This window comes from Lepisosteus platostomus, chromosome 1 (genome assembly GCF_059453375.1).
Source record: "Lepisosteus platostomus isolate fLepPlt1 chromosome 1, fLepPlt1.hap1, whole genome shotgun sequence".
NCBI lineage: Eukaryota > Metazoa > Chordata > Actinopteri > Semionotiformes > Lepisosteidae > Lepisosteus > Lepisosteus platostomus.
Genome location: NC_142611.1, coordinates 62352615 through 62380214, shown reverse-complemented (window position 1 = coordinate 62380214; position 27600 = coordinate 62352615). Strand labels below are relative to the sequence as shown.

Here is a 27600-nt window from a genome sequence, read left to right as displayed (position 1 = left end):
TCTCATTATGCTGTCGGAGTGGGCGACGCCAGTGCCGGAGACTGTGAGGAAAGCTGAGGCCCTGGTGAGAAACAGGAAAACGGCGCAGAGAAAAAGAGAGAGAGAGCGCGCATTCCGCACGCCGCGACCCCGTCACACACAATAAGAGGTGGGACTCTAATCAGGCCGAGCCATCGGGAACACGGCAGCGTTTCGCTTTCGGCCGGGGCCGGAGGAGCTCCGAGTTGGGGGGGCGCCTGTTTGTCAGTGTCTGAGGGAGGGCGGATGGCGACAGGTCCCCGTCCAGACCGAGCTTGCCCGCCTCGCTTTATCGGCAGCAGAGATTGCGGACGAAGATAACCCGGACCCCACCTCCCAATACAACACAACGCACCCACACACTTTCGCAACATCTGGCCCGCAGTCCGCAACGCCACACGCTGCCGTGGACTCTGGGACAGCGCGCCGACATCTTCCCCGGGAGCGAGCTCGGGCGCTCTCGCCGCGCTTCTGCTGTAAAACTTGAGTTGGTGTGCGTTTTCACTGGGACCCAGTGGGAGGGTTTTGTAACTGGATTCTCTGGTTTAGGAGCTGAAGGCGGATTTTAGCCTTTAAGCCTGCTGTTAATCATGTGAAGACTTCAAGATTCGTGCCTTCAGGAAAAAAGAAACCCGAGAGTTAAGATGAATTCCTCTCAGCCTTCAGCTCCTGGGCTCCTGAGTTTCCCACCAACCTAATCGCTGGTCCCGGGGAGAAGCGAGAACAGTTTCAATTCGACAGATTGTTGGTGTTCCTTCCTACGGAGACCGGACATTTGAGGCGTTTTCTCGCAATGAGGAGCGCCTGAAGACCAGCGCGGAGAAAGAAGGGAAGAGAGAAGACTGGATTCTCCCGAGAGCCGCGGAGCCGCAACCACAGGTAACCCGGCACCCCGGAGACTGGGACCGTCAGCGACACTGCAGGACAGAGTGAGACAGTAGCGCGACACTGACACGCCTGGAGAAAGACTCATACACACAGAGAGACAGTCGGAGACGCACTGAGAGAGACAGTAATACTGATGGAGAGAGACATAGTTAGAGACAGTAAAACTGATGGAGAGACAGTCAAAGACACCCTTAGAGAGACAGTGACACTGATGGAGAGAGACAGTCAGAGATGTGTAGGCGGTAATAGAGAAAGACATTAATATTGGTGGAGAGAGAGAGACAGTCAGGGACGCACTGAGAGAGACAGTAATACTGATGGAGAGAGAGAGACAGTGCCACCGAGAGAGACAGCGACCAAAATTCCTACCACCACAAAGCCCTGCTGAGCCAAGAGCTGAGCCCAAAACAGAGCCCCCTGAGCCAGCTGATCCTGAGGCTCACTGACCCAATCCACACCGACACCAGCCAGCCTCAGGACAGCACTGCTAGAGCACCACAAGTCAGACTCAACCACATCGCAGCACAGATCAAACAGCAATATCTCACACACTGGGACACACAAACACAACATAAACTGAAATGCTACAGAACCCTAAACAGACAATAAACACTAGCTGAATATTTGACCAAAATAAGAAACGGCAAAAAGAAACAGACCCTGACGAAGTACAGGCTCAGTGACCACAGCCTGGCCATAGAAACTGGGCGACACAGAGAGGACAGGCTGTGCTCCCACTGCCAGCGGGGAGAAATAGAGACAGAGGTGCACTTCCTACTGCACTGTGACAGATACTCTGGGATTAGAGAAACATTCTTCCCTAAATTCAGAAATCTAATCCCAGAGTCTAAACTCTGTGATTCCTTCATCTCCCCTCTAACTGCTGCTTGATTCTCGCCCTTCTCCTCTGAAGAGGGGGGAGCCCCAGTCCGAGGAAGATCGCTGGGGTCCAGCTTCTAACTCGCGGGCAGTCCAGCGCTGGTTCTGGGGAACGGCTGTGCGTGCAGTTTCTCCACGTTCTCGTTAAAGCACACAAAGCTGGGAGAAGCTGGGTAATTAGTCCAGTTTGCGTATTGAGGTCGTTAAGACCGAGTTGGACACACCGGCGCTACAGGACCAGGGCTGGAGACCCATATAGGAGAACAAAGGTGATCGGATTATTGTGCTGGATCCTTACAACCCACGGTCATTATCCCCTGGTCCTGGGGAGCCCCAGTACAGCATGCTCTCCCCAAATCGCCTGGTGCTAATGCCAGGGAGCAGGGAAGAGTTAATGATCGGTTCAGGTGTTTGTGCAGTCAAGGAAATGTGGTTCTTTTAGGGCTGATCACAGGTACGTTCCATATCCCTCCATATTCTAAGTGCTTTATCCAGTACAGGGTGGTGGGGGAACCAGAGCCTATCCCAGCAAGCAAGAGGCACAAGGCAAGGTTCACCAGTCCATCGCAGGCCACGCACACACTGAGACACACTCACACCAGGGCCAATTAACCAGCCAGCGTGTCTCTGGACTGTGGGAGGAAACTGGAGCACCTGGAGGAAACATGCAAACTCCACACAGACTGCACCCCAGGTCCGGAACTGAACCCGGGGCCCCAGCGCCGCGAGGCAGCAGTACTAGCCACTTTGCCACCGTGCCACCAATCTATAGTAGGAGTTTAGTCCCTGATGATCTCTAAAGAGCTGACACTACCAAAACCACCTGCGTGATGGATCACAATGAAATTGTTCCTGGTCTTTTGAAATCAGTGATTTGAATCAACAACACCTGCTGGACTGGGGTTCCCCGGCAGTGGGGTTGGAGTCCTTTGGTTGAAATCCCAGTCCATGTCCTGCCCCCACCCCCTCCCCAGTGTATGCTGCTTTTCAATTGGAGTCACGTTATCAGCTCAATAAAGGTCTCGGTTAGATCATGAAAAGTGATGAAAACCTGTGTTAGCTTGTGTCCTCTGGTTGGTTTCACTGTGGATTCACTGTGCCCCCGTAGTCTTCAATTTCAACTGAGGTTCAAGACAGAGCCATTCAGTTCCTTCAGCCTAGCAGTGTAGGACACCCCCTTCAGACTAAAGAGACTCAGTTCCTTCAGCCTGTCAGTGTAGGACACCCCCTTCAGACTAAAGAGACTCAGTTCCTTCAGCCTGTCAGTGTAGGACACTCCCTTCAGACTAAAGAGACTCAGTTCCTTCAGCCTGTCAGTGTAGGACAGTCCTTTAATGAAACCTTTAAAGCTAAAAGATAAATATACCAACAAAAAAAATGTCCACCTTTGAAAAAGTTGTTGATTTGTTTATAGCAGTGAAAACCCCTAAGTTAGCTTGACTCACTCAAGGCCAATGACTGAGAGGGGGATTGAGAGTAGCTCAAGAGGGCCATGCATATGTCACAGCCTACCAGAGTGAGTCCACACACTACATTTACCATTGGTGTGGCTTTTACCACACTGGACCACAGCATCGTACCCATACTTGTCCCTACTGTGCTATTACCCTGATCTCACTGGGCTTTACTACGCTGTATTGTGCTTTTACCACAATATTACTACTCTGAATTGTATTTTGACGACAGTCTTGCTAGGCTTCACTGCTCTGTCCTGTGATGTTACCCTCTTCTCACAAGGGAATACAGTACATGAGCTTGCACAGCATTGAGTGGGTTGTGAGAAGGTTGCACGCAAGGGTAATAAATTGAAGCAGTGCAGAAGTTAAAATCAAATTGATATTGAGGTGTTGCTCTATGCCACAATACTCCAAGGTGCCTTCCCAGCGTTCCTCCCAGTATCAGTTGGACACATACAGACAGTCTTCTGGGCCACAGCTCCTGTACTGGCAGCAGAGCCTTCTACAGTTTAATGACGGATGTAATTAATTTGGCTGTGATTCCAGTTCCTTCTGCGGATAGTTCTCCACACAGTTCACATCCAGTGGGTTGCTCTTCGTACAGCTCCGCAGAGTTTTAAGTGATCTTTTACATTTAAGCTTTGTGCTACCTCCCCTACCTGCAGTCGCTGGCTGTGTGGTTTTTCAAGTCTCGGATCTCTACTTCCGACCCCTGTGACCTCACACAGGTGAGGAAGAGGAAGTGCAGGCAGACCGCCCCGCCCATCTCTGAGTCACATGTCTCAGGCAGCACAGCCTGATTGGAGGAGAGAGACATGGGCAGCTGTGCTCCACCCTTTGAGGAGTGCCGGTCACAGTCGGCTAGTGGCATGAGCATGGCTCAGACCCACAATCACAGAGCTCAGCCTGTTTGAGTACCTTTGCCAGCTGAGCCCTTCGGGAACTCCAGAATTTAAATAACCTTTGAGTATTGCGTTTGGATTGCTTGTACGCCCACGTATTTTTTTTAAAAAGTAAACTTTACAGTGGCGTGCTTTGTTCCTCGTTGGTGAACTCATCCCTTGTCATCTCATAGCAATTAAACTGAGACCTGAGAGACTTGTGTAGTTTAAATTATTATTAATTAAGAAATTAAACTGAGGGTGGCATGGTTGCTCAGCGGTAAACATTACTGCCTTGGAGTGCTGAAGCCCTGGGTTCAATTATGGACCTGGGGTGCATTCTGGGTGGAGTTTGCATGTTCTCCTCATGTTGACATGGGTTTCCTCCAGGTGCTCCGGTTTCCTCCCACAGTACAAAGACATGCTGGTGGGTTAATTTGCCCTGGTGCGAATGTGTGTGTGTCTTCCCTGCATGAACTGGTGTCCTGCCCAGGGTGTACCCGGCCTTTTCCCTGTTGCTTTCTGGGATAGGCTCTGGCTCTCCCGTGACCCTGTGCTGGATAAAGTGGATTCGAAAAAGAATGGAGTGCAAATTAAACAGATAATCTAATGGATGTGTTAAGAACAGGACTTTTTTTGGGGGTCTTGTGCACTTTTACTGCTGTGGGGAAAACTAATTTTCTGAGATGCCCGAGACACTTTCCACTGTTTAAAACAAATGGACAGTTAACGGCCGCAGTGCCTGAGTTCAGAGCACAGGGAGATAAGACGGGTTCCAGCTAGAGCTTATTGATCCTGGCAGATATCTGCAATTTGTTCCCTGAAAGACCCCTGGTCACCATGTTCGACAGCAAGGCTGGTTCAGATCCCTTTGTGCAGAGTAGGGCCGGCTGTAGTGTAGCGTGAGCACCTCTGGGTAGGGGTCATCTTCAGAACATGAGAGTGGCAAGGGGGAGAGATGACAGAGAGATGGAGGACAGCGAGAGATGAAAAAAAAGGAGAGAGATGGGGGAGAGAAAGCTGGATGGACGTGTGGGGTCCACTCACAGACCAGGATAACACTTAATGGGACAAATATCCCATAGGAACTCTGCTCATGGAGGTCTGTAGAAACATCCTCCATGTGCAGAGGAAAATTCCTAAAACCATGTGCAGGTCCAAATTAGGCCAATATCCATTACTAATCAAATACTGGTCAAATCGTGGTTCCACGTGAGAAACAGTGCTGTGCATTCCTACCAGCACAAGACCCTGCCTAAAACAACACCAATCAAAACCAACCACCCAACAGCACAAGATACACTACACTACCTCACCCACTGGCACATACACACACATACAACACAAACTGGAATGCTGCAGGACTCTAAATGGACAACACACACTAGCTGAAAATTTGATCAGGATGAGAAACAGCAAAAAGAAACAGACTCTGACGAAGTACAAGGTCAGTGTTGTATGATGTATTTGTATTGTAAATGTCTCCAGATCTTGTACTGACTGTATATGCTTTGGCAACACTGTAATTTACCAGTCATGCCAAAAAAGCTGTTTGAATTGATGGAGCAGAGGGAGAGAGAGGATGGAGGAGAGGGAGAGAGAGTTGGAGGAGAGGTAGAGATGATGGAGGGAGAGAGACGGAGGAGAGGGAGAGAGAGTTGGAGGAGAGGTCTTGAGATGATGGAGAGGGAGAGAGAGACGGAGGAGAGGGAGAGATGATGGAGAGGGAGAGAGACGGAGGAGAGGGAGAGATGATGGAGAGGGAGAGAGAGACAGAGGAGAGGGAGAGATGATGGAGAGGGAGAGAGACGGAGGAGAGGGAGAGATGATGGAGAGGGAGAGAGAGACGGAGGAGAGGGAGAGATGATGGAGAGGGAGAGAGACGGAGGAGAGGGAGAGATGATGGAGAGGGAGAGAGACGGAGGAGAAGGAGAGATGATGGAGAGGGAGAGAGAGACAGAGGAGAGGGAGAGATGATGGAGAGAGGGAGAGACGGAGGAGAGGGAGAGATGATGGAGAGGGAGAGATGATGGAGAGGGAGAGAGACGGAGGAGAGGGAGAGATGATGGAGAGGGAGAGAGAGACAGAGGAGAGGGAGAGAGAGACGGAGGAGAGGGAGAGATGATCTAGAAGAGGGAGAGACGATGGAGGAGAAGGAGACAGTGGACAGCAGGCTGGACAGATGTGCTGTGTGTAGCCATCCTCAGCTCTGCGCACCTCTCCCTGCCTGTCTGCTGAGTGTGGACAGTACCGGCGCACATGATCTAATACCCCAGAAAAGAAAACGCAATATGGAACAAGTCCCAGTGTGCTGGCCAAAACTCCCAAGGACAGAAAACTGTGGAACAATGGGTAGAATTCCCAGGAGGCTCTGGTCGTTTTGCCAGACTGAATCTCGGCACGACCGGAGGAAGTGGGAGCGCGTGTGGGAGAGAGGGAGAGGAGCCAGGGGCCTCTTTCATCAGGATTGCTCGAATCCCTGCTGGGGCCTGCTGTCTGCGGGCAGCCGTGTTGAGGCTGATTGTCCAGATCCCAAACAATTCCCAGATGCTTTGATTTAGGGAGAGAGATCTTTGTCATCTCCATAATAACAAAACAGCTTTAGTTTTTCGGGGGGGGGGGGAATCTATTTTTTATGATGTCAGGGGGAGACAGCACATACTATATGTCTCTAGATCCATCAGGCCCCAGGGGTGTCAGACTCACTTCCTGCAGAGCCCAGTGTCTTCTGGGTTGTGGTCTAACCAAACCAAATTACTTCCTTAATTAGATATATAAATGTTGATTACTGGACAAATGCCCTTCAGTAAAAGTACAGTGACCTAAAAACCACTGTTGAGCCTGGTTAGAAGTATTATCAATTATCCATTCATCCGTTTTCTAACCACTTCATCCAGGACAGGGTCATGGGAGCCGGAGCCTATCCCAGCAAGCAACAGGCATAAGGCAGGGAACATCTTGGAGGGGACGCCGGTCCATTACAGGGAACACACACACGCAAACCCACTTACTTGCACCAGGGCCAATTTTGCCAGAAGCCAATTAACCTACTAGCATGTCTTGTGACTGTGGGAAGAAACCCAGGTGAACACAGGGAGAACAGGAATTGAACCCGAAGCCTCAGCGCAGTGAGGCAACAATGCTGACCGCTGTGCCACCTCGCTGCCCGTGTCTCACTGACCAGCGTCTCCTCAAACACCCTCCCGGCAGCTCGGGCTCGGCTGGACACGAGCAGCCAGCAGGCAGGGCTCTGTGGGGATGTGGAGAGCAGCTCGCAATGAGTGACCAGGAGCCCCTGGGTACCGGTCATCGTGCTGGCCTGGTGTGGTCCAGGGCTCCCGGTCAGTCAGCAGGAGCTCTCGTCTCCGACCACAGAGCTGAAAGGACAGTTTTCACACAACAGAGCACAGGGGCGTCGGGATCAGCCGCTGGACTGAAACGCACAGGACTGACCTGTGTTTCTGCGGGGAGCAGACACGCAGAGTGAGGGCAGCAGAGCCGTGAACAGCGTCTGAGGCTCAGGGCAGCGTCACTGCGGCCCGTCTCGCACCCCGGTCCAAACAAAGACGGCGCGGCTGCCGTCAGGCGGGGAGAACCGCGATGGCGGACGTGCTTCAGTGGCCAGGCCCTGGGACAGTTGGAATTCCTGAATCTGCTCTCTCAAAAGACGGAGGAGCATGTTTCCCAGCGCCCCCACGCACACACACATGCCCAGCCTGCGTGACTTCCCATCTCAGCCGAAATCTAAACAAGTCTGGACACCCGGCTCCGGTTGCCGCGGAGACGGGCGTGTCCACCTCCCCTCTCCGACAGGAAGCGAGACACCAGTATTTACCCTGCGAGCTGAAAGCACTGCAGTGAGAGAACTGTTTCAAACGAGCAGACAGCGTGCAAGAGAAAAGCAGACAATGAGTTTTCAGAACTCCCCCACCCCACCCCCGATGGGGGGCAATTAGTGGGCAGACGGGACATGGAGACAGATTGGTCTGGTGTTGTTTGTTTTTTGGAGGGGAGCTCATTTCCTCCCTGGCATTGTCGGCGGCCCCGTGGTGCAGAGCTGCGTGGGACAGCGCCGGTGCGCTTGGCTCTGGCGTCCGGGCAGCAGAACAGAGCTCTCCCCCGTCCCAGTCCTCCCACACTGAGCCCTGTCGCTCACACTGGCTCTGTCTCCATCTCCCTGTCACCAGGGGACTGTCCCTGACCGCAGCCCCAAGCCCTGCCGCTGTCCTCCAGGCCCCACACTGCCTGTCTCGCTCCCTCTGTCCCAGCTCTAGCCTCTAGCCCACACTGCCTCCCTCTCTCAGCTCTAACCTCTAGCCCACACTGCCTCCCTCTCTCAGCTCTAACCTCTAGCCCACACTGCCTCCCTCTCTCAGCTCTAACCTCTAGCCCACACTGCCTCCCTCTCTCAGCTCTAACCTCTAGCCCACACTGCCTCCCTCTCTCAGCTCTAACCTCTAGCCCACACTGCCTCCCTCTCTCAGCTCTAACCTCTAGCCCACACTGCCTCCCTCTCTCAGCTCTAACCTCTAGCCCACACTGCCTCCCTCTCTCTCAGCTCTAACCTCTAGCCCACACTGCCTCCCTGTCTCAGCTCTAACCTCTACACTGCCTCCCACACTGCCTCCCTCTCTCAGCTCTAACCTCTAGCCCACAGTGCCTCCCTCTCTCAGCTCTAACCTCTAGCCCACACTGCCTCCCTCTCTCTCAGCTCTAACCTCTAGCCCACACTGCCTCCCTGTCTCAGCTCTAACCTCTAGCCCACACTGCCTCCCTCTCTCAGCTCTAACCTCTAGCCCACACTGCCTCCCTCTCTCAGCTCTAACCTCTAGCCCACACTGCCTCCCTCTCTCTCAGCTCTAACCTCTTGCCCACACTGCCTCCCTCTCTCAGCTCTAACCACTAGCCCACACTGCCTCCCTCTCTCTCAGCTCTAACCTCTAGCCCACACTGCCTCTCTCTCTCAGCTCTAACCTCTAGCTCACACTGCCTCTCTCTCTCAGCTCTAACCTCTAGCCCACACTGCCTCTCTCTCTCAGCTCTAACCTCTAGCCCACACTGCCTCCCTCTCTCAGCTCTAACCTCTAGCCCACACTGCCTCTCTCTCTCAGCTCTAACCTCTAGCCCACACTGCCTCCCTCTCTCTCAGCTCTAACCTCTAGCCCACACTGCCTCTCTCTCTCAGCTCTACCCACTAGCCAACACTGCCTCCCAGTCTCTCTCAGCTCTACCCACTAGCCCACACTGCCTCCCAGTCTCTCCCAGTCCCTGAGCTCTCAGCAGGGTGTCACTAACGTTGCTCTCTCCTGTGTTTCCCCAGGGATGAGCGTGCCTCTGCTGGCCGTGCTGTCCCTCTGCCTCATGGCAGGCCTGGCTGGTAAGTCTGACAGTGTGGCAGATCGCAGGGCTGGAGAGGTGGTCCTGTGGGCTGAGTGACTGCAAGCAGGTGTGCGCATGGAGGAGAGTGTGTGCTGTGGAACAGTGTGTGTGTGCTGTAGAACAGTCAGTGTGTATGTTGGAGGAGTGTGTATGCTGTGGAACAGTGTGTGTGTATGCTGTGGAACAGTGTGTGTGTGTTGGAGGAGTGTGTGTGTGCTGTAGAACAGTCAATGTGTGTGTTGGAGGAGTGTGTATGCTGTGGAACAGTGTGTGTGTATGCTGTGGAACAGTGTGTGTGTGTTGGAGGAGTGTGTGTGTGCTGTAGAACAGTCAGTGTGTGTGTTGGAGGAGTGTGTATGCTGTGGAACAGTGTGTGTGTTGGAGGAGTGTGTATGCTGTGGAACAGTGTGTGTGTATGCTGTGGAACAGTGTGTGTGTGTTGGAGGAGTGTGTGTGTGCTGTAGAACAGTCAGTGTGTGTGTTGGAGGAGTGTGTATGCTGTGGAACAGTGTGTGTGTATGCTGTGGAACAGTGTGTGTGTGTTGGAAAAGTGTGTATGCTGTGGAACAGTGTGTGTGTATGCTGTGGAACAGTGTGTGTGTGTTGGAGGAGTGTGTGTGTGCTGTAGAACAGTCAGTGTGTGTGTTGGAGGAGTGTGTGTGTGTTGGAGGAGTGTGTGTGTATGCTGTGGAACAGTGTGTGTGTGTTGGAGGAGTGTGTGTGTGCTGTAGAACAGTCAGTGTGTGTGTTGGAGGAGTGTGTGTGTATGCTGTGGAACAGTGTGTGTGTTGGAGGAGTGTGTGTGTATGCTGTGGAACAGTGTGTGTGTTGGAGGAGTGTGTGTGTATGCTGTGGAACAGTGTGTGTGTGTTGGAGGAGTGTGTGTGTGCTGTAGAACAGTCAGTGTGTGTGTTGGAGGAGTGTGTGTGTATGCTGTGGAACAGTGTGTGTGTTGGAGGAGTGTGTGTGTATGCTGTGGAACAGTGTGTGTGTTGGAGGAGTGTGTGTGTGCTGTAGAACAGTCAGTGTGTGTGTTGGAGGAGTGTGTGTGTATGCTGTGGAACAGTGTGTGTGTTGGAGGAGTGTGTGTGTATGCTGTGGAACAGTGTGTGTGTTGGAGGAGTGTGTGTGTATGCTGTGGAACAGTGTGTGTGTTGGAGGAGTGTGTGTGTATGCTGTGGAACAGTGTGTGTGTTGGAGGAGTGTGTGTGTATGCTGTGGAACAGTGTGTGTGTGTTGGAGGAGTGTGTGTGTGCTGTAGAACAGTCAGTGTGTGTGTTGGAGGAGTGTGTGTGTGCTGTAGAACAGTCAGTGTGTGTGTTGGAGGAGTGTGTGTGTGTTGGAGGAGTGTGTGTGTATGCTGTGGAACAGTGTGTGTGTGTTGGAGGAGTGTGTGTGTGCTGTAGAACAGTCAGTGTGTGTGTTGGAGGAGTGTGTGTGTATGCTGTGGAACAGTGTGTGTGTTGGAGGAGTGTGTGTGTATGCTGTGGAACAGTGTGTGTGTTGGAGGAGTGTGTGTGTATGCTGTGGAACAGTGTGTGTGTGTTGGAGGAGTGTGTGTGTGCTGTAGAACAGTCAGTGTGTGTGTTGGAGGAGTGTGTGTGTATGCTGTGGAACAGTGTGTGTGTTGGAGGAGTGTGTGTGTATGCTGTGGAACAGTGTGTGTGTTGGAGGAGTGTGTGTGTGCTGTAGAACAGTCAGTGTGTGTGTTGGAGGAGTGTGTGTGTGTTGGAGGAGTGTGTGTGTATGCTGTGGAACAGTGTGTGTGTTGGAGGAGTGTGTGTGTATGCTGTGGAACAGTGTGTGTGTTGGAGGAGTGTGTGTGTATGCTGTGGAACAGTGTGTGTGTTGGAGGAGTGTGTGTGTATGCTGTGGAACAGTGTGTGTGTTGGAGGAGTGTGTGTGTATGCTGTGGAACAGTGTGTGTGTTGGAGGAGTGTGTGTGTATGCTGTGGAACAGTGTGTGTGTTGGAGGAGTGTGTGTTGAAGAGTAGTGTGTGTGTAAGCGGGGCAGATCAACTCCTTGCAGATTTCGAGATGTGGCCTTATCAGAGCAGCACAATGGCTCAGAGAGGAAGTCTTTGTCTTCCTGCTTTGCCCGGCACTATAAATCTCTGCGCCCCCCCAGAGCAGACCTGGACAGGGCCACTCCATGCCTACGAGCTGCCCGAATCGTCAGGGAGTATCAGGGTGCACGCCTGCTTACCAGGGGGTTACCCTGTGCTGGGGGTCAAGTGTCAAATGGTGTCTTCAGAGGGGGAATCCTGTAGTGTTTATCTGGCACAGGTACTCACTCAGAGTGCGAGGTTGTGATCCAGGCTCACAATTCGAGCCCGGGTCATGTCGCTAACCCGGGACTCTCCGAGAGGCAGTGTCCAGTTCAGAATCATCTACAAGGGCTCTCCCTACGCCCAGCAAAACAGTGCCCTCCTGCGACTTCCCAGGAACTGCAAGGAACTTTGTGAGAGACGCACTCTCCTCCTTTTTCCATCGGTCTGGAGGAGAGTGTCTAAAACCTCAGCCCAGAGTGTGGACATTGACCACCTAGCTGTTCCAGACACCCACAACTCTTTGTGTAACTCCCTCTTACTTTATGTTAGTGACCCCATGTCCCTGTTTCGCGACAGTGTGAGTCCCCCTGGGTGACATTATCTGCACCACTGAGGATTTTTTAGACTTGGATCTTCATCCATCCATTTTCTTAATCGATTCATCCAAAACAGTGCCACTGGGGAGCTGGAGTCTTTCCTGACAAGCAGTGGGCTTAAGGCAGGGTACACCCTGGACAGGACACCAGTCCATCACAGGAAACACACTCACACCCGGGCTGATTTTCCCAGAAGCCAATTAACTTACCTAGCTGTGGACTGTGGGAGGAAACCAGAGCACCGCGAGGAAAACCACACAAACACAGGGAGAACATGCAGACTCCACACAGACAGCACCCCATGTCCAGAACTGAACCCAGGACCCCAGCACTGTGAGGCAGCAATGCTGGCCACTGCACCACCATACCACACAAGACTTGGATCCAATATCTAATTTTGCATTTGCATTGCTATTGATCGCTCTCTATTTTTTGTTTTCGGGGCACACGAGGCAGTTGCAGTGCAGATAGTACCAGCACGCTTGCACACAGCACATTCAGAGAAAAGAATACCCCAGTTTCCCCCTCCGGTGCTCCTTGAACCTGAGGGTGTTTCATTGTCTGGGTTCAGGACACTGATGCACCACTGTCTGCCACATGGACAGCTGCCTGATCAGGAAAAACAGGCACACTGGCAGGGCAGTTAGCAAAGCTAATCCTGGGCTGGATTCTGGACAGGGCTTCATCTCTGCGACTTTGCATGTTCTGGCCAGGCCCACACGGGTTTCCTGCAGGTGCTCTGGTTTCCTCCCACCTTCCAAAGACAGGCTGGTTAGGTTACGCATGTGTGAGAGTCCGTCCCTGTGCCCTGGGTGTGAGGGTGTAGCCCGTCCCTGTGTCCTGGGTGTGAGGGTGTAGCCCGTCCAGGTGTCCTGGGTGTGAGGGTGTAGCCCGTCCCTGTGTCCTGGGTGTGAGGGTGTAGTCCGTCCCTGTGCCCTGGGTGTGAGGGTGTAGTCCGTCCCTGTGTCCTGGGTGTGAGGGTGTAGCCCGTCCAGGTGTCCTGGGTGTGAGGGTGTAGCCCGTCCCTGTGTCCTGGGTGTGAGGGTGTAGTCCGTCCCTGTGTCCTGGGTGTGAGGGTGTAGCCCGTCCAGGTGTCCTGGGTGTGAGGGTGTAGTCCGTCCCTGTGTCCTGGGTGTGAGGGTGTAGCCCGTCCCTGTGTCCTGGGTGTGAGGGTGTAGCCCTTCAAGGTGTCCTGGGTGTGAGGGTGTAGCCCGTCCCTGTGTCCTGGGTGTGAGGGTGTAGCCCGTCCCTGTGTCCTGGGTGTGAGGGTGTAGCCCGTCCAGGTGTCCTGGGTGTGAGGGTGTAGCCCTTCAAGGTGTCCTGGGTGTGAGGGTGTAGCCCGTCCCTGTGTCCTGGGTGTGAGGGTGTAGCCCGTCCCTGTGTCCTGGGTGTGAGGGTGTAGCCCTTCAAGGTGTCCTGGGTGTGAGGGTGTAGCCCGTCCCTGTGTCCTGGGTGTGAGGGTGTAGCCCGTCCCTGTGTCCTGGGTGTGAGGGTGTAGCCCGTCCCTGTGCCCTGGGTGTGAGGGTGTAGCCCGTCCCTGTGTCCTGGGTGTGAGGGTGTAGCCCGTCCCTGTGTCCTGGGTGTGAGGGTGTAGCCCGTCCAGGTGTCCTGGGTGTGAGGGTGTAGCCCTTCAAGGTGTCCTGGGTGTGAGGGTGTAGCCCGTCCCTGTGTCCTGGGTGTGAGGGTGTAGCCCGTCCCTGTGTCCTGGGTGTGAGGGTGTAGCCCTTCAAGGTGTCCTGGGTGTGAGGGTGTAGCCCGTCCCTGTGTCCTGGGTGTGAGGGTGTAGCCCGTCCCTGTGTCCTGGGTGTGAGGGTGTAGCCCGTCCCTGTGCCCTGGGTGTGAGGGTGTAGCCCGTCCAGGTGTCCTGGGTGTGAGGGTGAAGCCCGTCCAGGTGTCCTGGGTGTGAGGGTGAAGCCCGTCCAGGTGTCCTGGGTGTGAGGGTGTAGCCCGTCCAGGTGTCCTGGGTGTGAGGGTGTAGCCCGTTCAGGTGCCCTGGGTGTGAGGGTGTAGCCCGTCCCTGTGTCCTGGGTGTGAGGGTGTAGCCCGTCCCTGTGTCCTGGGTGTGAGGGTGTAGCCCTTCAAGGTGTCCTGGGTGTGAGGGTGTAGCCCGTCCCTGTGCCCTGGGTGTGAGGGTGTAGCCCGTCCAGGTGTCCTGGGTGTGAGGGTGTAGTCCGTCCAGGTGTCCTGGGTGTGAGGGTGTAGCCCGTCCAGGTGTCCTGGGTGTGAGGGTGTAGCCCGTCCCTGTGTCCTGGGTGTGAGGGTGTAGCCCGTCCCTGTGTCCTGGGTGTGAGGGTGTAGCCCTTCAAGGTGTCCTGGGTGTGAGGGTGTAGCCCGTCCCTGTGTCCTGGGTGTGAGGGTGTAGCCCGTCCCTGTGTCCTGGGTGTGAGGGTGTAGCCCGTCCCTGTGCCCTGGGTGTGAGGGTGTAGCCTCTCCCTGTGCCCTGGGTGTGAGGGTGTAGCCCGTCCAGGTGTCCTGGGTGTGAGGGTGTAGCCCGTCCCTGTGTCCTGGGTGTGAGGGTGTAGCCCGTCCCTGTGTCCTGGGTGTGAGGGTGTAGCCCGTCCCTGTGTCCTGGGTGTGAGGGTGTAGCCCGTCCCTGTGCCCTGAGTGTGAGGGTGTAGCCCGTCCCTGTGCCCTGGGTGTGAGGGTGAAGCCCGTCCCTGTGCCCTGGGTGTGAGGGTGTAGCCGTCCAGGTGTCCTGGGTGTGAGGGTGAAGCCCGTCCCTGTGTCCTGGGTGTGAGGGTGTAGCCCGTCCAGGTGTCCTGGGTGTGAGGGTGTAGCCCGTCCCTGTGTCCTGGGTGTGAGGGTGAAGCCCGTCCCTGTGTCCTGGGTGTGAGGGTGTAGCCCGTCCCTGTGCCCTGGGTGTGAGGGTGTAGCCCTTCCAGGTGTCCTGGGTGTGAGGGTGTAGCCCTTCCAGGTGTCCTGGGTGTGAGGGTGTAGCCCGTCCAGGTGTCCTGGGTGTGAGGGTGTAGTCCGTCCCTGTGTCCTGGGTGTGAGGGTGTAGCCCGTCCCTGTGTCCTGGGTGTGAGGGTGTAGCCCTTCAAGGTGTCCTGGGTGTGAGGGTGTAGCCCGTCCCTGTGTCCTGGGTGTGAGGGTGTAGCCCGTCCCTGTGTCCTGGGTGTGAGGGTGTAGCCCGTCCAGGTGTCCTGGGTGTGAGGGTGTAGCCCTTCAAGGTGTCCTGGGTGTGAGGGTGTAGCCCGTCCCTGTGTCCTGGGTGTGAGGGTGTAGCCCGTCCCTGTGTCCTGGGTGTGAGGGTGTAGCCCTTCAAGGTGTCCTGGGTGTGAGGGTGTAGCCCGTCCCTGTGCCCTGGGTGTGAGGGTGTAGCCCGTCCAGGTGTCCTGGGTGTGAGGGTGTAGTCCGTCCAGGTGTCCTGGGTGTGAGGGTGTAGCCCGTCCCTGTGTCCTGGGTGTGAGGGTGTAGCCCGTCCCTGTGTCCTGGGTGTGAGGGTGTAGCCCGTCCCTGTGTCCTGGGTGTGAGGGTGTAGCCCGTCCAGGTGTCCTGGGTGTGAGGGTGTAGCCCTTCAAGGTGTCCTGGGTGTGAGGGTGTAGCCCGTCCCTGTGTCCTGGGTGTGAGGGTGTAGCCCGTCCCTGTGTCCTGGGTGTGAGGGTGTAGCCCGTCCCTGTGCCCTGGGTGTGAGGGTGTAGCCTGTCCCTGTGCCCTGGGTGTGAGGGTGTAGTCCGTCCAGGTGTCCTGGGTGTGAGGGTGTAGCCCGTCCCTGTGTCCTGGGTGTGAGGGTGTAGCCCGTCCCTGTGTCCTGGGTGTGAGGGTGTAGCCCGTCCAGGTGTCCTGGGTGTGAGGGTGTAGCCCGTCCAGGTGTCCTGGGTGTGAGGGTGTAGCCCGTCCCTGTGCCCTGAGTGTGAGGGTGTAGCCCGTCCCTGTGCCCTGAGTGTGAGGGTGTAGCCCGTCCAGGTGTCCTGGGTGTGAGGGTGTAGTCCGTCCAGGTGTCCTGGGTGTGAGGGTGTAGCCCGTCCAGGTGTCCTGGGTGTGAGGGTGTAGCCCTTCAAGGTGTCCTGGGTGTGAGGGTGTAGCCCGTCCCTGTGTCCTGGGTGTGAGGGTGTAGCCCGTCCCTGTGTCCTGGGTGTGAGGGTGTAGCCCGTCCCTGTGCCCTGGGTGTGAGGGTGTAGCCTGTCCCTGTGCCCTGGGTGTGAGGGTGTAGCCCGTCCAGGTGTCCTGGGTGTGAGGGTGTAGCCCGTCCCTGTGTCCTGGGTGTGAGGGTGTAGCCCGTCCCTGTGTCCTGGGTGTGAGGGTGTAGCCCGTCCAGGTGTCCTGGGTGTGAGGGTGTAGCCCGTCCAGGTGTCCTGGGTGTGAGGGTGTAGCCCGTCCCTGTGCCCTGAGTGTGAGGGTGTAGCCCGTCCCTGTGCCCTGAGTGTGAGGGTGTAGCCCGTCCAGGTGTCCTGGGTGTGAGGGTGTAGTCCGTCCAGGTGTCCTGGGTGTGAGGGTGTAGTCCGTCCAGGTGTCCTGGGTGTGAGGGTGTAGCCCGTCCAGGTGTCCTGGGTGTGAGGGTGTAGCCCGACCCTGTGTCCTGGGTGTGAGGGTGTAGCCCGTCCCTGTGTCCTGGGTGTGAGGGTGTAGCCCGTCCAGGTGTCCTGGGTGTGAGGGTGTAGCCCGTCCCTGTGTCCTGGGTGTGAGGGTGTAGCCCGTCCTTGTGCCCTGGGTGTGAGGGTGTAGCCCGTCCAGGTGTCCTGGGTGTGAGGGTAAAGCCCGTCCCTGTGTCCTGGGTGTGAGGGTGTAGCCCGTCCAGGTGTCCTGGGTGTGAGGGTGTAGCCCGTCCCTGTGTCCTGGGTGTGAGGGTGTAGCCCGTCCCTGTGTCCTGGGTGTGAGGGTGTAGCCCGTCCCTGTGTCCTGGGTGTGAGGGTGTAGCCCGTCCCTGTGCCCTGGGTGTGAGGGTGTAGCCCGTCCCTGTGTCCTGGGTGTGAGGGTGTAGCCCGTCCCTGTGTCCTGGGTGTGAGGGTGTAGCCCGTCCCTGTGCCCTGGGTGTGAGGGTGTAGCCCTTCCAGGTGTCCTGGGTGTGAGGGTGTAGCCCGTCCCTGTGTCCTGGGTGTGAGGGTGTAGCCCGTCCAGGTGTCCTGGGTGTGAGGGTGTAGCCCGTCCAGGTGTCCTGGGTGTGAGGGTGTAGCCCGTCCCTGTGTCCTGGGTGTGAGGGTGTAGCCCGTCCAGGTGTCCTGGGTGTGAGGGTGTAGCCCGTCCCTGTGTCCTGGGTGTGAGGGTGTAGCCCGTCCCTGTGCCCTGGGTGTGAGGGTGTAGCCCGTCCCTGTGTCCTGGGTGTGAGGGTGTAGCCCGTCCCTGTGCCCTGGGTGTGAGGGTGTAGCCCGTCCCTGTGTCCTGGGTGTGAGGGTGTAGCCCGTCCCTGTGTCCTGGGTGTGAGGGTGTAGTCCGTCCCTGTGTCCTGGGTGTGAGGGTGTAGCCCGTCCAGGTGTCCTGGGTGTGAGGGTGAAGCCCGTCCCTGTGCCCTGGGTGTGAGGGTGTAGTCCGTCCCTGTGTCCTGGGTGTGAGGGTGTAGTCCGTCCCTGTGTCCTGGGTGTGAGGGTGAAGCCCGTCCCTGTGTCCTGGGTGTGAGGGTGTAGCCCGTCCCTGTGTCCTGGGTGTGAGGGTGTAGCCCGTCCAGGTGTCCTGGGTGTGAGGGTGTAGCCCGTCCCTGTGTCCTGGGTGTGAGGGTGTAGCCCGTCCAGGTGTCCTGGGTGTGAGGGTGTAGCCCGTCCAGGTGTCCTGGGTGTGAGGGTGTAGCCCGTCCAGGTGTCCTGGGTGTGAGGGTGTAGCCCGTCCCTGTGTCCTGGGTGTGAGGGTGTAGTCCGTCCCTGTGTCCTGGGTGTGAGGGTGTAGCCCGTCCCTGTGTCCTGGGTGTGAGGGTGTAGCCCGTCCCTGTGCCCTGAGTGTGAGGGTGTAGCCCGTCCCTGTGTCCTGGGTGTGAGGGTGTAGTCCGTCCCTGTGTCCTGGGTGTGAGGGTGTAGCCCGTCCAGGTGTCCTGGGTGTGAGGGTGTAGCCCGTCCCTGTGTCCTGGGTGTGAGGGTGTAGCCCGTCCCTGTGTCCTGGGTGTGAGGGTGTAGCCCGTCCAGGTGTCCTGGGTGTGAGGGTGTAGCCCGTCCCTGTGTCCTGGGTGTGAGGGTGTAGCCCGTCCCTGTGTCCTGGGTGTGAGGGTGTAGCCCGTCCAGGTGTCCTGGGTGTGAGGGTGAAGCCCGTCCCTGTGTCCTGGGTGTGAGGGTGTAGCCCGTCCAGGTGTCCTGGGTGTGAGGGTGTAGCCCGTCCCTGTGCCTTGTGCTTTCAGGACAGGCTCTGGGCTCCCACTGCCCTTACCAGGAACAAGAAGCTTTCAGATAATGGATGTTCCTGATCAGACTGGGTCTCTCAGACCTGTTTTTTAGACTCCCTTCTTTAAAGACCTTCGGAGGAAATCTGTTTGATTTTGACGATAAAGCAAGAGTGTGGGGGGGTGGAATAAATCTCCAGGTGTGACGCCCAGACTCCCCCCTCCCCCAGGTCCTGGAGTCCCAGAGACAGTCGCTCTCTCCTGACTCCTGCCCAGCGTCTTCTCGCGGCTTCCTGTTTACTTCCTCTCCGGCTCCTTCTGTCACGCACAAGCCAGAGAGCGCAGCCCTGCCCCCTTGCTCACATGCCTGACGTCTTCCTTCCTCACTTTCATCACCATCCCCCCCGGTGCAGAGAGACAAGACCGAAAATGTACAACACATCTTGGGAGAGAAAAGCCCTGTGCGCTCATCACGGTTTCGCAGTATGCTTTGGGAACCTCTGATCAGCAGGGATAGACTCAGCCTTCCCAGAGACCTGCTCAGCACACAGTGCTGCTTTGATTGTGTTGAGTCGCTGCAACAGAGCGCCCCCCTGTGGCTCGCTGCACCTCACTACACCCTGCCCCCACGAAGGAAGCAGCTAGTCTGACAGGCGCCAGTACCAGAGGTCACGTCCCACAGAGTGCCAGGGTTCACAATGAGGCGAGCTGATGCAATATTGGCAGGGAGGGAGTGTGTAAGGTTGGCACAGGGGTAGCTGTTTCACAGCTCTTGCCTCCTGGGTTCAATTCTGGATTGGGACACCCTCTGTGTGGAGTTTGCATGTTCCCATGGGTCTACATTGGCTTTTTTCCTTGTGGTCTGATTTTCTTCCACCTGGAAAACACATGCTGTGCCGGCTAATGGAGTCTAAATTGCCGCACAAGCGTGCATGCATGTTGATTGACATCTGTAAATAACGGTGCAAGCGCACGCCTGTGTATGTCTGTGTGTGTGCATGTGCGTTTGGGTGTGCATGCTTGGGCAAATTGACGTCTCCAAATCGCACGTGTGTGAGTGTGTGTGTGCCCTGCGGTGGACGGGCGTCCCGTCGGCGCCCCCAGCCTGCCAGGCTGTGTGCAGGAAAGGAGCTCTCTCTCCCCCCAGACCCCGCGGCGCCGCAGTGGGTGGAGTGCTCCTGCGAGCATCTGAGCACGTGCAAGGGCCGGACCTGCAGGGGCGAAGTGTGCTTTCACACCGAGAACGACGGGGCGGTGAAGAGGGGCTGCTTCTCGGGCGACGCCAAGCTGCAGTGCCACACCCACCCCAGCATCTACACCACGTGCTGCAGCACGGACCTCTGTAACGCCAACAAGATGAGGCCGAACGTCACACGGCGCGGGGAGGACCCGCCGCGTGGTGGGTGCTTGACATCACTTGTGGTGAAGTTGCATGCTGGGAGGAGTGCAAGCAGCTCTGCTCTCTGTGCCAGTAGCTGTGTGAGGCGCCCGAGTCTGCCATCTGGTGGCCTTGTTGTGTCTGGATCATCGGTGTCGGTACCGCTACCGGCAAGCGTCCTGCCTGGGACTGGCCTTCTTCACTGAATGATGTCCAGCTCAGTAGGAGACTCGGAAGCCTTTTTCATCCATACACAATGTTCATGTTATCTTGCAACACACACAGTAGGGGACCCAGCCCCTCCTGGGAGACACACTGCAGCCCCAGTGCACAGCAGCTCAGGGCAGGAGAGAGACACTGCTGCTCCAGGGGGTGAAGGGAGGGCAGACTGTGCAGGAGCAGAGTGGGGTTTATCCAGGACACAGGGGTGACACCCCCACTCTTACAAGCAGGGTCCTGGGATCTTCAGAGAGCAGGGAGTCAGGACCTCAGGTTAATGTGTCATCTGAAGGACAGCGCCTCCTACAGCACGGAGTCCCCCATCACCACACTGGTCACTGGTTCAGAAATTCTGGACCAGAGTGAAGAGCCCCACCTACTGGTCAGCTGATCAGTGTTCCTGATCTTTTCAGGATGGTCACCGTGGATTAGATTTCATACACAGTTTATTATTGGCCAAAGCTAAATACTCTAGTCATTTTTATCATATTAGTGCAAAAGAGATACAAATATTATAATACACTTCTGTAATACTTTTTGTTATTTTTCTGCAGGGAAAGCAAGTGAGAGTATGCAGTTAAGCAAGAGTATATTGTAATCTGACAGTTTATATTTCTCATTTAAGAGCAATTTCATAACCCTGTTCCAAGGGCCGTGCTCCTAGACTGCTTCAGCCTGTCTGCCAAAGCGCCTCCTGTGCGGAAAAGGGGGAAGTGCTGACACCTAGTGTCTGCGGCTAGTACTGCAAGGTGGTCACTCTGCCAGGCAGCAAGCAGACAGAGGTCAACCTTGGCTTCCTGGAGAAACTGCAGACTTAATTTCCAGGCCTGGAAAAGTCATGGAAAAATGCACCAAAATATACTTTTCTGGAAAATGTTTGGGAAACTATGACCAAATGTGCATTAACTGTAGAGTACAATAGGTTATGAAGGACCAGTAAAAGCTGATAACCTTTGCACTTGGAGCAGATACAGAAAATAAAATTCACCAGGAAGTGAAGAAACAGGAAATGAAGAGAATCCTTGGGAGGGATCGGGAGAAGGTGTGCAGAGAACTCAGAAAATGTTGTCTGGAGTCAACGATTGTCAGAGAAAATATATCTGCCAATCCAACAGCCTGCGACTTTCTGTTTGGCCACAGAAACATGCGTTTGTGCAGGGTTGGGTGCCATCAGCGTGTCTGTGCACAGCGGCTGATTCCCACAGTCCTCCGTAAACAGGCTCTGGCTGGATCACTGATGTAGGCTGTCCAGAGTCCACCCCGAAGCTTCTGGCAGATATTCGGGGATCAAACCCTTAGCAGCTATTTAACACCTTGTAGCTTGGGCCGGGTCAGTATGAAGATGGGAGAGCTCTAAGGAAAACCAGGTCTCTGCTGCAAGGGTGTAGGGCCTGTAGGTGGGGCTCTTCACTCTGGTCCAGAATTTCTGAACCAGTGACCAGTGTGGTGATGGGGGACTCCGTGCTGTAGGAGGCGCTGTCCTTCAGATGACACATTAACCTGAGGTCCTGACTCCCTGCTCTCTGAAGATCCCAGGACCCTGCTTGTAAGAGTGGGGGTGTCACCCCAGTGTCCTGGATAAACCCCACTCTGCTCCTGCACAGTCTGTCCTCCCTTCACCCCCTGGAGCAGCAGTGTCTCTCTCCTGCCCTGAGCTGCTGTGCACTGGGGCTGCAGTGTGTCTCCCAGGAGGGGCTGCTCTTCACTGGGGAGGAACTGGGTCCCCTCCTGTGTGTGAAGGGCTTTGGTATCCTGTGGGATGAGTCGTGCTGTTTAAATGCCATAAACTCTGAATGATCACTATTACTAATTGAACAAGCCAGGTGGGCCAGAGCCTCTCTCTCCTCTCTCTGTGGTTGGGTGACCCCTGACGTCCAGCCCCCTCTCTCTGTGGTTGGGTGACCCCTGACGTCCAGCCCCCTCTCTCTGTGGTTGGGTGACTCCTGACGTCCAGCCTCCTCTCTCTGTGGTTGGGTGACCCCTGATGTCCAGCCCCCTCTCTCTGTGCCTGTGTGTCCAAATGCAGATCAAGATCGTAGCAGCAGCCTGGTGGTGGCGCTGTCGGTCTCCTTTCTGCTCCTGTTCGTCCTGTCGCTGGGGATCTTCTGCCTGGCCTGGAGGTTCCTGATCCGCCGCCGGTGCCGCCGGTTACCACCCCTGGACGACCCGGACGACGTCAAGGAGAAGGTGCCCTGCGGAGGGGATGGCACCTATGGGGTAAGAGCCGCCGGCCGCCAGTCGCCCAGCGCCCCCAGAGCCTGAACACACAGAGCACACTGAGAGCCTGAACACACAGAGCACACTGAGAGTCTGAACAGACAGAGGACACTGAGAGCCTGAACACACAGAGCACACTGAGAACCTGAACACACACCACCTGAGCACATTGAGATTCTGAACACACAGAGCACACTGAGAGCCTGAACACACACAGCCTGAGCACATTGAGATTCTGAACACACTGTATTTAATACTGGGGTTCTGGAGCCTCGTTAAGGGGAGAGGAGCTGTATTTAATACTGGGGTCTGGAGCCTCGTTAAGGGCAGAGGAGCTGTATTTAATACTGGGGTCAATACCGTAGTTAACAGAAATGTTTCCCCAATTCTGGGCGACAGAATGACAGGGAGGCAGTTTGTGCTTCCACCTCACAGCTCTTGGGTCCTGGTTTTGATTACACTGTGGATCACCTTCTGTGGGGTGTTTGCATGTTCTTCCCAGGTCTGTTGTGGTTTCCTCCCACCTTCCAGAGACACACTGGTCAGGGGAGCTGAGCATGTGAGAGCCCTGCAGTGCTCTGGTCTTCACTCGCTCTGTGTTCCCAGGACACCAGGGTCACCATGGTGGACCACGTTCTGACAGTGGATGAAAGCCACTGAAAGCAGACTGCAGGGCAGGTTCTGATGTGCCCGTGTCTCTGTTCACAGGACATGTTCGACGAGTTCTGCACCTCAGGCAGCGGCACGGGTCTGCCCTACCTGGTCCAGCGCACAGTGGCACGCCAGATCTCCCTGGTGGAGTGCGTGGGTGAGTCCTGGTCCTGGGGGGGTCAGTGTGTCTGCAGGGTGTCCAGTCCCGGTCCTGGGGGGGTCAGTGTGTCTGCGGGGTGTCCAGTCCCAGTCCTGGGGGGTCAGTGTGTCTGCGGGGTGTCCAGTCCCGGTCCTGGGGGGTCAGTGTGTCTGCGGGGTGTCCAGTCCCGGTCCTGGGGGGGTCAGTGTGTCTGCGTGGTGTCCAGTCCCAGTCCTGGGGGGTCAGTGTGTCTGCGGGGTGTCCAGTCCCGGTCCTGGGGGGGTCAGTGTGTCTGCGGGGTGTCCAGTCCCGGTCCTGGGGGGTCAGTGTGTCTGCGGGGTGTCCAGTCCCGGTCCTGGGGGGGTCAGTGTGTCTGCAGGGTGTCCAGTCCTGGTCCTGGGGGGTCAGTGTGTCTGCGGGGTGTCCAGTCCCGGTCCTGGGGGGGTCAGTGTGTCTGCAGGGTGTCCAGTCCTGGTCCTGCGGGGTCAGTGTGTCTGCAGGGTGTCCAGTCCTGGTCCTGGGGGGTCAGTGTGTCTGCGGGGTGTCCAGTCCTGGTTGTAAGCGCAGCTGACAGTGCCCGCAGGACTGTGATGGGGGTGCACCGTGTGTCTGTGTGCTGCAGGGAAGGGCCGGTACGGCGAGGTGTGGCGCGGCACGTGGATGGGCGAGAACGTGGCGGTGAAGATCTTCTCCTCGCGAGACGAGCAGTCCTGGTTCCGCGAGACTGAGATCTACAACACCGTGCAGCTCCGCCATGACAACATCCTGGGTGAGTCCTGCTCTTCATGGTCACTCATGCCCTGGCAGACAGGAACCACTGAGACAGGGTGTGCAGTCCTGGTCCTGGGGGGTCAGTGTGTCTGCAGGGTGTGCAGTCCTGGTCCTGGCGGACAGTGTGTCCATAGGGTGTCCAGTCCTGGTCCTGGGGGGGCCCTTGTCTGCAGATTGTCCTCATGATGAAAAGAGTTTTCGTTTGGGGCTATCTGAATTGCCACATTATCCAGGTCTGCTGTTGTCCATGGTGTGCCAGAGGCACGTACACCAACAATCCTGGCCTCTTAGGAAGTTTCTTGTATCTCCCTTTTTGTTTACATAGTGTGGAACTGTATAATAAGGGAAAAGCCTGGTTTGCTACTTCTTTACAGTCCTAAGAGATTATGGGCCAAGACAGTCCCAGTCCTTCAGACACACTAGGTTCCTCCTATAGAACACCAAGTTCTAATATGTTGAGGGAAGTGTATTTCTTGTCAGTACGTTAGTGGGCCTCTATCACAACCTCTCCTCCTCGCTGACAGGGTTCATCGGCTCAGACATGACCTCCAAGAACTCCAGCACCCAGCTGTGGCTCATCACGCACTTCCACGAGCTGGGCTCGCTGTACGACTTCCTGCAGAACACCAGCGTGGATCCCGAGGGCTGCCTGCGCTTCTGCCTGTCCATCGCCTGCGGGCTGGTGCACCTGCACACCGAGATCCTCAGCACGCAGGGCAAGCCCGCCATCGCCCACCGCGACCTCAAGAGCCGCAACATCCTGGTCAAGAGGAACCGGCAGTGCTGCATCGCCGACCTGGGTGAGGGGGGAGGGGGCTGGCACAGCCGGGGAGCCCAGTTGTATATCCAGACGTTCCTACATTCTCTTTACTGCCCTGTTTGTGGAAAACCCGTTCGTAAATAAATTTTCTTTCCATCACTCCACTGACTCCTTTCTCCCCCTCTGCCGTGTGTCTCCTCTCTCCTCTGTGTGCTCAGGCCTGGCGGTGATCCACTCCCAGACCAATGACTATCTGGACATTGGCAATAACCCGCGTGTGGGCACCAAGCGCTACATGGCGCCGGAGGTTCTGGACGAGTCCATCCGGACCGACTGCTTCGAGTCCTACAAGCAGACTGACATCTGGGCCCTGGGGCTGGTCCTGTGGGAGATCACACGCCGCACCGTCGTCAACGGTAAGCGCAGAGCGCAACGGTCTGTCTTCTCATCATCCTCATCAAGTCCCTGGGCTTTATTACAGTGTATCTGTCCATCCGTCCACACGTCTGTCTCTGGGCTTTATTACAGTGTGTCTGTCTCTGGGCTTTATTATAGTGTATCTGTCCATCCGTCCACACGTCTGTCTCTGGGCTTTATTACAGTGTGTCTGTCCATCTGTCCACACGTCTGTCTCTATGTCCAGTCGTAGTTGTCCACTCTGGGCAGCCAGGTCTGTCTGTGTCCAGTTTCTATGTCCAGGCTGTGGTCACTGAGCCTGTCCTCTCTGGACAGCCAGTTCTGCCTGTGTCCAGTTTCTATGTCCAGGCTGTGATCACTGAGCCTGTCCTCTCTGGACAGCCAGGTCTCTCTGTGTCCAGTTTCTATGTCCAGGCTGTGGTCACTGAGCCTGTCCTCTCTGGACAGCCAGTTCTGCCTGTGTCCAGTTTCTATGTCCAGGCTGTGGTCAGTGAGCCTGCACCTCGTCAGAGTTTGGTTCTCTTTGCTGTTTATTTCAGCACTGTTCAGCTAGTGTGTGTTGTCTGTCCAGTGTCCTGAAGCATTCCAGGTTGTGTTGTGCTTGTGTGTGTCCCAGTGGCGAGGTCGTGAGGTGTTTGGCTTGTGTTGTGATTTGGTGGATTTTGATTCATGTTGTTGTAGTTGTGCTGTCCTGTCTCTGTCTGCCACTCAGCCTGTCTGTACTCTGTTATCCTGGGACACGCTGCCCTGCAGAGACAGGAATGCAGAATCAGTACACAGATGCAGCTCTGAGTGAGGAGAAAGGGCAGAGCGTGAGAGAGGACTGGATTCAGGGAGCTGTCAGCTCTGACCCCTCTCCCTCCCTCTGTCCTGAATAGCACTAATTATAAACAGCCTTATCTGGGGTCAGCATGGCTCGCTGGCCTGGCCAGCAGAGTGCCGAGCGCTGTGGTTCCCACTGCACACAGCTTGCACAGCTGTGTGTCAGCTGTGCCAGAGCCTGCCTCTCTTTCTCTCTGTCTGCTTCTCAAAGGCCTTTATTGGCCTGACTGATGGATTACAGCGCTGTCAAAGCAATGACATTTAGCAAATCTTTTGCAGACATTTAGAACAATAATATTCTTATTTCTTGAGAGACTCACTCTCTGTTTCTCAGGCTGTGACAGGAGATCTCGTACTGGGCTGCAGCCAAATTGAGTTCCCTCTCCCAGTAGGACTGGGAGCTGTTCTGATTCTGGCAGGAGTGGGAATTCTGGATTCGATTAGTTATTTTGGGAAGAATGTTTGTCTAATCCCTGAGTATTTGTCACAGTGCAGCAGAAAGTACATCTCTGTCTCTGCTTCTCCTGGCTGGCAGTGGGAGCACAGCATGTCCTCTCTGGACAGCCAGGTCAGCCTGTGTCCAGTTTCTATGTCCAGGCTGTGGTCACTGAGCCTGTCCTCTCTGGACAGCCAGGTCAGCCTGTGTCCAGTTTCTATGGCCTGGCCGAGGTCACTCCATGGCAACTCTGGGGACAGTCCTATGGCCCGGTCTGCCTTTTCACTTTTGCGAGATGTTCAGAGTCCCGGAGTGTAGCTGAAAGAGGATTGTCTCTGGCCACTTGCTCTCCACTCCTGCAGGACTCGCCTACTCTGCTCTCTCCCCAGGGATCGTGGAGGACTACCGGCCCCCCTTCTTCGACGCGGTGCTGTCGGACCCCAGCTTCGAGGAGATGAAGAAGGTGGTGTGTGTTGACCAGCAGAGACCCAGCGTCCACAACCGGCTCTGCACCCACCCTGTGAGTCACTCCGAGCTGCTCAGAAGGGTCCCGAATGAGAGATGCCCTTCGGCCCCTCTTACTCGCTTGGTAGTTAGTCACTAATTGAGCCAAGGATCTTAGCCAGCAGTTACTAAGAAACCAGAGTATCAGCTGAAACAACATGGCTGGGCCGCTTGTTCCACACTCCCACCACCCTTTGTGTAAAGAAGCACCTCCTGTTTTCTGTAGTTTCCACCTGTGTCTTCTGATCTGTGTTGCCCTGTTGAGACTGGAGAAGTCCACTGGGCTGACCTTGTTAGTGCCTTAGAGGATTCTGGACATGTGGAATTCTGCTCTCTTGGGCAGGGAAGACTGTAGAGTTACATTACAGGCCCAGGTAGGCGGAGGGCGCATGCACAGTAGATTGAAGTCCAAGACTTTTCAGAATGAAATGGTTCCAAGAAATTTAAATAAAAAAGTCAGAATTACCAAGGTAATGTACAGACAAACGAGCTTCCAGCTGTCTGAACTCTGACTGAACTATCCGTTTGTCCGTCAGACTGTCCATCTGATTGAAGATCTGTCTGGCTTCTTGTCTATCTGTCCGTCTAACTTAACTGTCTGTTCATTTTGTGCAGTTAATTCACTGTTTGTCCGTCTGGCCATCAGTCTGTCTGTCCATCTGACTGAAATATTTGTCCACATGACTATACTGCCCAACTGTCCCTCTCACTGAATTGTCCGTCCATCCATCTGTCTGTCTGTCCAGACGCTGTCCGCCATCACCAGGCTCATGAAGGAGTGCTGGTTCCAGAGCCCCACTGCCCGGCTCACCGCGCTGCGCATCAGGAAGACGCTGTCCAAGCTGGACCAGTCCCCCGACAAACTCAAGCTGGACATCTAGTGCTCCCCAGGCCAA

At 55.8% G+C, this 27600-nt stretch overlaps 1 protein-coding gene across 2 annotated transcripts; it reads left to right on the top strand.

Moving 5' to 3' along the window:
* The first annotated feature begins 46 nt into the window (after positions 1-46).
* acvrl1 (activin A receptor like type 1) lies at positions 47-27600 on the top strand. 2 transcript variants are annotated; one of them, XM_088633382.1, is made up of 10 exons: positions 54-897; positions 9444-9500; positions 19538-19789; positions 22014-22204; positions 22913-23012; positions 23617-23763; positions 24290-24565; positions 24744-24941; positions 26590-26720; positions 27451-27600. In XM_088633382.1, the coding sequence occupies exons 2-10, from the start codon at positions 9446-9448 to the stop codon at positions 27583-27585; spliced, it is 1485 nt and encodes a 494-aa protein (XP_088489508.1). In that variant the 5' UTR covers positions 54-897; positions 9444-9445; the 3' UTR covers positions 27586-27600. The 2 variants fall into 2 exon arrangements, with proteins under 2 accessions (XP_088489509.1, XP_088489508.1); XM_088633383.1 differs by lacking the exon at positions 19538-19789 and having other exon boundaries at positions 47-897.

Excerpts from the sequence above, each read along its gene's own strand:
- acvrl1 (XM_088633382.1), top strand. The coding sequence starts at position 9,446 with ATGAGCGTGCCTCTGCTGGCCGTGCTGTCCCTCTGCCTCATGGCAGGC. Across the intron at positions 24,566-24,743 it reads GTGCTGCATCGCCGACCTGG|GCCTGGCGGTGATCCACTCC; the intron begins GTGAGGGGGGAG and ends CTGTGTGCTCAG. Across the intron at positions 24,942-26,589 it reads ACGCCGCACCGTCGTCAACG|GGATCGTGGAGGACTACCGG; the intron begins GTAAGCGCAGAG and ends CTCTCTCCCCAG.